The following is a 13,221-nucleotide window of genomic DNA, read 5'->3' on the forward strand; positions in this document are numbered from 1 at the left end:
ATATATATATCTTTAGTTATTTCTAGATCCCAACTGATATACTCAGAGCCCAAACTAGGTTCCATAAACCTAAACTCGGGAGTTCCTTCTGCCTCAAATTTAATGATCTTGACACAAATAGAGACGGGAGTGGTTCAAGTCGGTTTAGGGCAGGATCCGAAACAGGAAGTGAGAGAAGCAGCCCATCTCCCTTAGGATCGTGTTACGCTATCCTGCCTCACACTTCATCAGCTTCTAGGAGAAGGAGGGGAAAGAGACCTAGGACACCCACGCAAGCCGCACTCACTCTGTGCTCTGTTTATCCGTCTTCTGCTTCCCTCCACCCCAAACTCTTTCCTTCTCCCCCACCCCCCATCTACTCTGCCACATCCTTCCTCTTCCTCACCTTCCTTACTGCTCCCGTCCTTAGCTTCTTACCACCCATTGTGGATGGAAATATTCTCTCTCAATGTTGCACAGAATATAATGATCCAAGTTCTCCGCGTCTGATATTAGATATACTCCTTCCTTCTCTTGTGTGCTGCCTGACACCAATCCAAAGCTTTTCCCAGGTTTACGGATATTCCAAGCTATTTTGGGTAAAGGTCAAATACTCTCAAAGGCAAAGGGAAGACAACATTAATAATTTTCTAAATTGTATTCCTGTTAAACTACTTACATGTTACTAATACAGGTCCTATGACTTTGTTATACCAATCCAAAACCATGCTTTCTTCAGATGAGGATAGAACAGGGGAATAAACAAATAAACAAGACTCACAGTTCCCCTTCTTGAAGAATATTCTTGAACCGTACAAAAATATTTCAAAGAATGTTGGCAAATTACGTTCCCTTTTACATTGGTACAGATATTTTCTGACAATATTTTCAGGTAAGGAACTAACACAAAAGGCGGGGCTTAAAGATGTAAAGAAAAGTCTAAAGAAAGCTTTATTTGACAGAACTTTTTGTTCCTCATGTTTTGCATAGTGTCTGTTATATGGCAAGATAGAATTATATGTTGCCATTAAAAAGATGCTTTACATTTCATAAGATTGAATTTAATTTTCTTACTTTTCACCTCTACGTTTTCAGTTCGGCATATTAAAATCAAACACTGTTCTTGGTAATCACTGGAACATTTGCCCAATGTGTTGATTCATATACACACTGAGGTATAGCTTCATGTTCAAATGTATATAAAGATCTGTGGATTCTGATATTATCAAAAGCTGTACCAACCATGAATTCTTCCATGGTTAAAGTCTTTCCTGTATGAACTTTCATTTACTATGGTAGTTCACAACCAATTTTTAAATATCTGTACTCAAAATGAATAATCTTTCCATTTGTGCGTGGAGGAACATTTCCTCTATGAATTCTCACAACTATTTTAATTCCTCACATCATATGCTGTGTTAATGTAACTCTCTCTATAAATGTACAATTCATATATTTAAATGCCCAGGGAATTGAGCCACTCCACGGAATAAATAATGCTCTGAAGAGTTAACATTTTTATTAATTCAAAGTATCCATAACTCCAAGAATCTATACCTGAGGTTCTTAGTTCTGCCCTTGTCGCCACCATTGACAGCGATTACAAATAAATGCTACCTGTTAGAAACCATTGTGGAAACAATTTTCTCACATGAAAAATAAATGTGAGTATCTGTGCAAATTGAGATGGATGTGGTATATTAGAACCAAACTATTATTCAGTGTCTGGGCTTGTGGAATGTCTTATTTCTTTTCTAGCTACTGAGTGAAGCCACACACACACACACACACACACACACACACACACACACACACACAAAATGGCTGATTACGCTTGCATTCCAAAAGGAAACCTATACAGATACTAACAACTTCCCTCTGGAGTGACTCCAGTCTGTATGTGTTGTCATTCGCAGAAAATCCATTCTCGGGTCTGTGCTGTTCAGCATGACATTACAGAATGAGCCTCCAATGGAAATAATAGCTCCGGGAGTGTGGGATAGAAGTCAGCCAGCCCCGGTGACCCTACAGGTAAGTGCCAAGCTATGAGATTAAAGTCCACACGGCAAGTGTTGGTTGATAAGTAGTTTCTTGGTCAATTACAGAAACAATTTCTTCCAGGATCACACATTTTAATAGTCTTCTTTTCCTCTAGCCCGCTGGGATTCCTGAAACAACTGCTTTGACTCTGTATTCAGAACACTCAAAGCACTTTTCCCCCTCGCTTGTGTAATAGCAGTTTCAAGCCGTACTCCATCGTGAAGGATAGCAGTGGAGTGTTGTCATTAATATGCTCATTATGGGCTTTCATTTATTTCCATTGTCTAGAAACAGCCATTGGTGTATGTTATTAACATGGTACCTTACTCACACCTGCCTCAGCATTGTGTCATGTTTCTTTAAAATCTCTTCTGTCACACATTTCCTTAATGACTACCAATTCACTGCATAGTAGGGGAAAATTGCAAACAAAATCCCCTTATTATACCTTTATTCATTTCCTAACCCTCTCTGCTGTCATTTGAGATTTGAATAAAAGGTGGTCAGTGAGTCCAGACTTTCCGAGAGCTCTTCGTCTTACCTGACGTCAATCTTTTGTGTTGGTCAGTGTCTTAGTCACTTTCCATTTGTTGGGACAGACATCCAATGTGCACAATTTAAAGGAGGGGAGGTTTACTTTGGTTCACCATTTCACTCCATGGTCAGCAGGCAGCAAGGCAGAAACAGCACAGTGGAATGGTTTGATGGGGGAAAGGTGCTCAATCTCAGAAAACAGAGAGAGAAGGGAGGTGCTAGGGATGAGAATACGCTCTTCTGGGTCACACTCCCAGTGACCCACCTCCAACCAGGCCCTACCTCTGAACAGCACGTTCAGCTGCTGAACTCATCAATGGATGAACCTACTGATAAGTATAGCGCCTCCAAGATCCACTCACCTTCCAAACACATGTGACGGAGACATCTTAGATCCAAACTTAAGTTAGATACCTCAAACGTGGATACTCTCCTAGTTGGAAATGCAGCAATTGGCAACTTCCCATTCCTACAGGAGAAACTAGGAACTTCGATCTGAGCAGTACTCTCAGAAACAGATTTCTCAGTCTCAGCACCCTTTTGGTGTGGATAATTCTTTGTTGAGAATATCCTCCTCCTGGGTATTGTGGGATGCTTAGCAGTATCACTTACTTCTACCCACTGTATTCTAGTAGCCCCTCCTCAGTTCTGATGCTTAAAATGTCTCTAAATCACCAAATGGCTTCTAGGGACAAATGGCTTCTAAGTGCCCTCATGTAAGGATCACTACTCTAGAGAAAGCTCATAGAGTTTAAATTCACAGGATTAGAGTAAAAGGTATGGGGGATATACTTTAGAAAAGTGCACAGAAAGATCTTGAAAAGAACGAAAAAATTAATGTTATAAAAATGTGACCTCATGGTACAAGACTAGAAAGCTCTACCAGACTACTTAAAGATTCATTCTACTCATGGGAAGAATAAAAAAGAAATTCTTCAGTTTAGATCTTGGTACATCACAAACACTTTACACATAGTGATTTATTAGTAGGTGTCCGGTTGTAACAGAGAAAAGAAATATATCCACCAACAACAGGAAAGATTCACCATAAGCCTGATAAACATATTCAGAACTAATGAAGACCTGCAAGATGTTATGGTTCTACTTGGTCACAGTGAATACATATTTCATATGTGATTACTATGTTCCAGACATCTTGATAAACACGCTTACAGTGAATGAATATGAAACACCAAACCAATAATTCAAGGAATGCAAGATCTAGCTAGCGAGACTTTCCCAAGTTACCTTAACACAATGTGACAAAAATGTAATTATTGATTAGTGTAGAGGCACTAACACAATAAGAAAAACAGGAATAGTTCTGAAAGGAAGGGAAAAAGCGAGGGAGGAACTCCCAGATGCCCTCCGAATGCTCTCAGCAGATTGAGTAAATTCTCGCTGACCAGTTGCAGAGGGGAAAATGATCCAGTCTGAAAAGACTGAGAAAAGAAATTTTTATTTCACAATATGACAAGTTAGCTAAGGTAAAGAAGAAATTATATGACAAACATGATAAAAGGTGGAAAAACATTAAGGCATTCTGTTGTATACCAGATTTGGATAAGATTATCTGGGGAACGAGTCATAGAAAATAGTTCTAGAAACACTGTACAAATTGTTCCAGAACACGCGGGAACTGCGTGCATGGACACTTTTTAGAGAAACATCTTAGTGATCTCAGCTGAAGATCATAGAGTCAAAAGTAAAAAAAAAAAAAAAGTAAGTAATGGATTTTAGCAACTTTTTTTTTTTAAACATGAGGGGATACAATTTTATGAAGGAAATTTAAAAACACACACAAATGAGTTCCTAACTCAGTATCAATATCTTTAGTTTTAAGGAAGAATGCAGACTAGACGTCAGTTGAATATCACATAAATTCAGTTTGGGACACACTTTTTTTTATGGGGTCTTGTAGGGCATTTAGGTATGAATGACAGCTACTTTTCTTTTAATAAAAAGGTAAGTGAGGTTTTGTTGCACTGCTAAGGGAATGAACCCAGGGTCTCATGTGTGCTGGGTAAGTGCTCTCCACAGGGCTATGGCCAAAGCCCTATGATTTTTTTTTTTTAAATCAAAGTACTTCTTGTCAGAGCCAAATCACCTCAGTTTATAAGTCTAAGACTTGCAGTCTATTACCAGAGCTTTATTGGACATAAAATTCTTGATTTTAGGGGTCTTGGGAGATAGGATAGCAGTGGAAGTTAAAGAAGTAATAGAGACTATCGAATGAGATAGTCATTAGATGCTTCTCAGATGAGGAGAAAACCTCCTTTTGGAACACAGATTCTGGCAAGTGGAATATCAAGAAAATCTGTCAAGTATTCAACAGCAGCACAGGTTTACAACTTGAAATCAAGACCCATAACAGAATGCATCTTTTTAAAAAGGGGGGAGTGGAACCTATAATAGCCGTTCAACAGTATGCAAAAGTGAAATTATGATTTTTAGACAGTAATTTCAAGTGGTACAGATACACAGGGAGCATAGAAGCATGTTTTATTATTCATTTATTTGTTTTATTTTATTTTATTGTTTGGTTTTTTGAGACAGGGTCTCACTATGTAGTTGAGACTGACCTGGAACTCACTATGTAGCCCAGACTGGTCTCAAACTCATGGTGATCCACCTGCCTCAACCTCCCGAGCGCTGGAATTACAGCCATGTGCCACCACGCCAGGCTAGAAGCATGTTTTTAAATTGATGATGAGATATACAAGCTTTAGTCATTATAGCCATTCAGTTAGTAAAACTCAAATGTTTAGTAACCAGCAATGGTTTTATGACATAGTGAGTTAAATATAGAATAGACTATTTCAATTTAAAGATTCCATGAAAAAATTAGAAGCACGTTCTCCCACCAATGTTTATGTTAGAGAATGAGTATGTGTCTCAGGAAAAGACCTCAGGCTGAGAGGTAGAAAATCTGGATTCTACTCTTAGCTCTTTAACAAAAATATGCATGACCTTGAACAAATCAACTAATCTGTTCTTTCCTGCATACACTGAAAGGATTATGCTGCCTGTCTAACTTTTGTCAGGACTCTACTTTCGTGATTGTGTTTACTAGATGGGTGGCTACTACCGCAGGATAGTCCACCCCGTATGACAAAGGTTGTGCTACGTCGCAGAATATGTTTCCTTCGAGTCAGTGATTTGTATTCGGTGTATCAGTAAAATTACTGGTCCTGTTCATTTCTAAAGCTTTCTTCGTGGTATCTACTCAAGTACACTTGCGAGTCTACAGGTGTAGCTTAGATTTCTTCATACCACAAGCTACAGATGGAGAGAGAGAGAGAGAGAGAGAGAGAGAGAGAGAGAGAGAGAGAGAGAATATATTCACTGAAACCCCTACCCAGGTCTCCTATTGGCAGCTTCAAACATAACATATTCCAAACTGAGCCTACCTTCTACATAATTTTATTCACACCCTGAGTTATCTATATGTTCTGCACGCACCTCCTTGCTTTCCTTGCTTCCTCTTTTCTCCCTCTCCCTTGTATTGTCCATGCTACATCCTGCCAGTTTATCTTCAATATTTTCCTTCTTTCTTTCTTTCTTTCTTTCTTTCTTTCTTTCTTTCTTTCTTTCTTTCTTTCTTTCTTTCTTTCTTTCTTTCTTTCTCTCTCTCTCTCTCTCTCTCTCTCTCTCTCTCTCTCTCTCTCTCTCTCTCTTTCTTTCTTTCTTTCTTTCTTTCTTTCTGGCACTAGGGAATCAAATTCAGGACCACGCACTTGCGAGGCAGGTGGCGGCACCCACTGAGTGAAATCGCCGGCCCCTCTTCAATGTTTTCTTTAAGTCCGTCCTTTCAGAGACTCACCTCTTCCGCCCTAGTTCAGGCAATTGCTACGATTTACAACACCTCAGCTCAGGGTTACTTTTTCATTCTTCAGTCCTTTAGTCACAGCGTGATCCTTCTACAGCTTCAATCTGAACTTGTCACTTTCTTACTCACACTCTTCAATGACTCGGCACTGCCCAGAGAATAAAGGCCATGCTCTATGGCAGAGCTCTCTCCCATCTCTTCTCTTGCTTTTCTCTTTTTGACACTTCAAGCTCTACCAACTTTGAAATGTTGTTGTTTCTGACGTACACAGTTTTGCATTTAGCTTATGTGAAATATGAATATTTCCCCTTTTCTGAATTATGCCTTCTCTCACCTCTTCACTCTCTCTGCCCACCAGTCCTCTGACTGAATTATATTCATTCTTTACTATCTACAGACCCTCTTCTAGGAATCTCTTCCCGACCCCCTCCTTCTTATCCCATGCAAACTTGTTTCCTTTCTTGGTGTTGACATAATAGAAAATAATATTTTTATCCATCCTCTTCTACAGCACCTCCACAGTGACTGACCACAAGTCCCACTCAGTTTGCTGATGTTTCTTTCTCTGAACTGCTGTAAAGCTTATGATCTAACATGCGTGTGCCTCATGATGCCCACAGTACATTTACAGTCCCAGTGGGTGTTCTCTGAGTAAGCTAAGAATTGTGGGCCCCATTTGGGTCCAGATGCCCCTAATGGAGATGGTTATGGGCATGAACACTACGGATTTCAAAACAGCCTCTCAGGCAGTGCTAAATCACGAAGCTGCCCTAGGAACCAGAATGACCGAGTGCGCAAAGAGAGGAAGCAAAGCCAGAAGGATAAATGGTAGATAGGAAGTCTATACTCGTGTAAGGAGTGGGAATTAGAAGGGAGAATGATGGGCATCTTAATATACCCTTTTCCTCAGAGGAAAGACCTTATAATCTTGTTTTTATTATTGTTTTTAAAATCAGGAGTGTATCTTCAAGGGTTGAAGCCAGAGTGCCATAGCACAAGGAATGTAGACATTTGAAGAGATCTCTTGTAATATTTCATTAAAGAGAAATTTAGGTCCTGTTAGCCAGGACCATAGAAGGAGAAAGACAGAGCCATATGTTCATAACTAGTTGAAGCACAGCTTTGGGGTACTGTGTATTTAGGTCAGTAGATACTACTGCATTGTATCTTCCATAATTCATGAGGTGCAAAGATACTGTACAGTAAATACAAAGATGCATAGTTTTGGAGAACAACTCTTCTGCGAAAAGCCAGAAGACTCTCCACAAGGAATGCAAACATTATGCACTACAAATATGTACTAATAAAAAGAAAGTTAGCTGGGCATGGTGGTGCACACCTATAATCACAGCACTCAGGAGGCTGAGGCAAGAGGATCACTGTGAGTTTGAGACCAGCCTGGGCTACATAGTGAGTTCCAGGACAGTCTCAACTACTTAGTGAGATGCTGTCTCAAATGCTCCTGCCAAAAAAAAGAAAAAGAAAGAAAAGAAAGTTAAAAGAAAAGGCCACTGGAGAAATTCCAATATTTTCTACCAGTGGCTCTAAAATCAGTTAAATATTTAGGACCATATTCCATGAAAACGTAATTTGATATAAGGCTCACTCGTGTATTAAAAGTAAACATTTGCCTAAGTAAAATATGTATGAATACATTATAGATTTGTGCTCAGAGATACCTTTATATTCTCATGCACTGTCTCTCCCTTCCTCATCCACCCTGCCATTTATTTGGGACTGCCACAAAACTGTCTTAACTCATTAAACATCATTTTTAATATATTCTTTCCACCTGTATAACGGTATTTAGCACAAAAAAAGAAACATCTAACCAGTTTGTACTATATAAGCATCCATCTAAGGCATCAAAGTAAATCCTTCACAATTAATCCAGAAGGAGAAAAATTTACTGTAATACTGCTTTGCTTTAGCTTATTTATTACATTTTTATCAGATTGCAACAATAATTGATGTATGATAAAAATTATAACAAGAATAATTTCAAAAATATTAGTGATCATAGAATGAAATCTAAATCTTTTCTAATAACTCAAAACTCATTAAAATGCATTTCGAGCTGTATCATAGTCTATCATGTTCTCCAATTTTCTCCAAGATTTCAACCAAAGGTTGGAAAAATAAGCAGAAAACATAAATTCTGCAGATTAATGTTAAAGTGAAAAAAAAACTACAGTCTTAAAAACTATGTGGTGTACTGAGATGTCCATTACATTTACATAGTTTGGAACTATCTTTTTTATTAATTGTTACTTTACTTACTAGAACCAGATAATTATTGAGACATGGTTCAATTGAATCAGGAACAAAGGATCCCTGGAATCCAGCTCCGTTTATAAATCTGAACTGCAAAGCCAAGACAGAAATATTGTATTTGATGACATAATGTACCTGCAGAATAGGTACCACTGGAGAAGAGCTCACTCTTGTGTCTAAAAACGGTTCCCAGACTTGCACTCTGAGAACAATGTAGAGTAACTCTTCATTAGCCTAAGTGATTATATGAAAGAGATAATTATTGTCTTCAAATTTCTTCATTTCATAATAGAAAAACATTTTAACATGGAAATTTAGAAGGGATATAATCTTAGTTTTCAACCAAAAATGATATATTTAGTTTTCTTTAAAGTGTATATATTGCTATTATCTTTTACTTCCTCTTAGGCAATATTGTAGATCACTAATCTATACAATATGTATAAAAATTGGACAAATGCCATATACATTTAAATAACATGTCCAAATTCCAACTATCCTTTAAAAATTATTATAAAGCATGAAATAGCACAGGAAAAATGGAAATTATTCTTTACTTTCTACAGGTCTAAAGCAGAGGATATTGAGTTAATAGTGCACTTGGAGGCACCCTCAATACAGGGCATGTCATTTCTTTATTTCAGATTGATTTTCCAGCTACTGGATGGGAGTATATGAGACCTGATTCTGAAGAGAATAGAACTCATCTTGAAGAACCACCGAGAGAGTGTTTGAAACATATTGCCAGTCTTTCGCAGAAACAGACTCCTTTATTGTAAGTGACGGTTCTATGATGAATTTTGTCTGCTTTTCATGATACCATCAGTCATACTTGAAGCATTCATCTCTTCAAAGAATGAACCTTCCTTTAAGCATAACTCCTTTCCTTTCCTAAAGTCACAACTGTTAGATGATCAATTAATGTTTAGAAACCAAATAAGGAATTTTCTATGCTTATAAAGAGTCTTTCCCCTGTGGTATTTAATAACATTAGGAGAAGGAACAGTGAATAGATTATCGTTCAGTTCAAAATATGAAAGCTTGAGTGACTGGATATATTTCTACACATAGCAATGGGAAACCATTATTCATCCTTCAAATAGGCAGGAAGTTGCTTTGGTAAACAGGAAAAAGTGAAATTTAATTAGTGTGGCAGATTAAAAAAAGAACAGGAGTAAATACAGTAATGTTTTAATAGCACTAAATTAGTAAGCAAAGAGTAGTTACATTTTGTCAAACAGTAGCTCTCTAAATAAAATCAAATCTTATTACAGCTCTACTTTCTAATTTCAACTCATATTATTTTCTCATTCACTTCAAGCCGGTGACATCTCTTTCCTTTGAATGCATCCAATATACCATCCCACTCTCATCAAAAGATCTTTTTAGGTGATGTTTCCTCTATTTGAAAGACTTTTTCCTAAATTTTTCACATCTAAATCACCTCGCCCTTTCAGTTTTAACTTAAATGTCATCTCTCAAAGAAGTTGTCTTTGACCAGTGTAATGAAGTATTTCTCTCTTCACTCTCTGTCATGTTGCCTTTTATGTTATAACACTCAATATGAAGTCACTGCCGTCCAGTTCACTCACGTGAATATGTCATGGTTCTTTCGTTAATTCCCAAGAAGGAATGTAGCCCAGCAAAGAACCCATCTGTTTTATCACTGCATTGTCAATATTGCATATGGCATGTGACAAATAATACGTGTAAAATAAATATATACTAGGGGCTAAAATGTCCTTGCATGGTGTCTGGTATAAGAAGTTTCCCAAAGGGCTGAAGATGGTGGGAGAAGCCTCATCATCCTCATGACACAAATATTAACAATTCCTTGTCTTATTAGACTATGATCATTTTAACTAAGTGAAGCGTTTTTTCCACTTCTTACTCAGAAATATAAAACTTTCAATTTAGTGTGTCGCACACAGGAAATCTACAGGTCTGTAATGAGAGAATTTTTAAATAAAAATGCAGTGCTTTCAAATTTTAAGTATCTTCGATCAAAAAAGGTCAAACAAGTGCTAGTAACAGTGATTGCCTTTAAATATTAGAAAGGTGCTTTTTAAAATTAACCTCAGTGAAAGCTGGGCATGGTGGCACACTCCTGTAATCCCAGCACTGGGAAGGCTGAGACAGGAGGATTGCTGTGAGTTTGAGACCATCCTGGGCTACATAGTGAGTTCCAGGTCAGTCTCAACTATGTAGTGAGACCCTGTCTCAAAAATAAATAAATAGATAGATAGATAGATAGATAAAAATAAAATTAACCTCAGTGAGTTCTACTTCTTTTGTACTTCGAGTTCTATTTATGTTAATAGTACAAATAAAATAAGCAATATTTTTTTCTGTGCCCACCTAACTATCCTTATTCATGTTCAGTACAGTACAGTTTCATTCTGGACTGTGAAAACAGATGGAGAACAGCCTTCGATGTGGTAAAACTTGTGTTACAATCAGATTGACTCTCCTTTCCAGATAACATTTAGTTAGGTGGCTTAAGCCAATTAACATTTTATCAGGTAGTTGGTGACTTAATTATTCCTTCTTTCCAATTGATCAAGTGTAATCAGACTCAGGAAATTTCAACTCAATGAAATACCATAAAAAAGTGCTTGTGATATTTGTAAAAATTAAAAATTGAAAAAAATTATTCTCCAATTAACCAAAAAGTGGTTCCAAATATGTGGATGGCCCTAGAGAAAACATAATACAAAAATTTGTATTGATAAAAAATTAATGTTGGGCTGGGGATTTAGCAAGGACCTGAGTTCGATACCCGATACAAAAAAAAAAAAAAAAAATTAATGTTTCCACTTCAACATGAAGGTTACCTAGTACCAGACAAATCCCACTCACTTAAAGAACTATGGCACAATCAAAATACCTGTGAAACAACCATTTTCAGGAATTGAGCAGACAGGACTTGAGGTAAGGCTCATGATTAAAGTGGCTTTTGGCCTGGAGGTTTAGTGTCAAAATAGCGTATGCAGTCTTGCTGAAGTTTAAAAACAAAAAGCCGAAATCAGAGTTCAGCAATCCTAAAACAGCTGGAGTCTTTAGAGCATAACAGGAAGGGAAGCAAGGTAGACAGGTTAGTAGCTACAGACTCTGTAGAGGGCCCCCTTTAATATACAGCTGAGTACTAAGCTTCTTGTGAGCAGGTTGACTTTTCTAGGCCTGCAGGAAGATAGGAAATGGGTGAAGACATGAGAGGTTCAACAATATTAGGAGACAGAGAAATCCCTATTGGTAACAATGAAAACAGCGCACAAAACATCTGATATTCCATAGGGAAGGCAGAAACATGCATAGCGGAATTAAGTCAATTCTAGCCCTACATTAAGGACCAATTTAATAAATCATAAAAACAAGCTTCTAAAGGATCAGGCTGCCTTGCCAATAATTAAACTGCCTACTGAAAAATTAATCACCCGACACCCACAAAGATAGCAGAATGCTAACTCTCAATAATGTAACACTTCAAATGTATAATGTACACTTGTTAATCAGAAAAATAATGAGGGTATATCTATCGCACTATGAATAATTAGGAGAGTAAGTGGGGAGAATCTGGAAAATATAACTGTAGCCTGCCACAGTACAGTAGTTAATAGAAATAGACACAAGTGTTTTAAATGATCAGTCAGTGATTTTAATACAGGCATTGCAAAGGTGTTTGTGAGTTTTAAAAGATATATGTAAGTGGAACATGAAAATTTTAGTGACAAAGTGGAAATTTCAGAACTGAAAAAATATTTGAATCACTAGATGCTTAGACAGCATAGATTGCACAGTGCAGGCAGAAAAAGCAATGTGAACTTGAAGAGCAATGGAAATTATCCATATTGAAGTACAAAAAATTAAAAATAAAAGAACCCTACAAGTAATATTAGATCCCTGTGATCTATCTATTAGACAACATCAAGCCACATAATATGTGTGTGTGGACCTACCAGAGAGGTGAAAGTCAGGAAAAAAATAATTAGAGAGATGGACAAATTTTATAAATTTGATTTCATAAATTAACACATAGATATAGTCAAGCATTAAAAGTATATAAATTGAACTACTTAAAATTTAAAGGCATTTATCAAAAGCCACCCCTAAAGAAATAAACAAGCAAAGCATGTTTTGAGAAAAATATGTGTAAAACTTTTATAAGACAAAATTTTTGTATCTAGAGTATATAAAAAATCATATAAATAAATGCAAACAACCGCACAAAAACATGGGCAAAAGACTAGCAAACACTTCAAAGGAAAATATGTAAAGAAATGGCATATGAAAAATTACCCAGGCATCAGGTAAGTAATAATCACAACCACAAAGATATGGTACTGTGCACCATTAGAATGGCTACTATTGAAAAGCAGGGATTTAGGTCAGTGGCACCGTGCCTGCCTTGCAAGCTGCTCCTCAGTTTGATCCCTGGTACCAAAGGGGGTGGAAGGAGAGGAGGGGAGGGGGAGAGGGAGAGAGATAGAGAGAGAGAAAAGGAATATGTTTGCTGGGGGTTTGGCTCAGTGGTTCTGCCACCTGCCTCACAAGCATAACGGCCTGAG

The 13,221-nt window shown here is 37.3% G+C and overlaps 1 protein-coding gene across 2 annotated transcripts in view; it reads left to right on the forward strand.

The window, feature by feature from the left end:
• The window catches only part of Pik3c2g (phosphatidylinositol-4-phosphate 3-kinase catalytic subunit type 2 gamma), a 211,241-nt gene that overhangs the window by 6,379 nt on the left and 191,641 nt on the right, over nt 1-13,221 (forward strand). Inside the window, exons 3-4 of one of the 2 annotated variants that reach the window (XM_010615923.2) lie at nt 1,896-2,010; nt 9,301-9,431. In XM_010615923.2, the coding sequence (XP_010614225.1) occupies nt 1,896-2,010; nt 9,301-9,431 (246 nt within the window). Of the gene's footprint in view, nt 1-1,895; nt 2,011-9,300; nt 9,432-11,038; nt 11,095-13,221 lie in introns of those variants that run through there. The other variant, XM_010615931.2, reaches the window with a different exon arrangement.

Source organism: Fukomys damarensis, unplaced genomic scaffold (assembly GCF_012274545.1).
Source record: "Fukomys damarensis isolate Sample0158 unplaced genomic scaffold, DMR_v1.0_HiC HiC_scaffold_19, whole genome shotgun sequence".
Classification (NCBI taxonomy): Eukaryota; Metazoa; Chordata; class Mammalia; order Rodentia; family Bathyergidae; genus Fukomys; species Fukomys damarensis.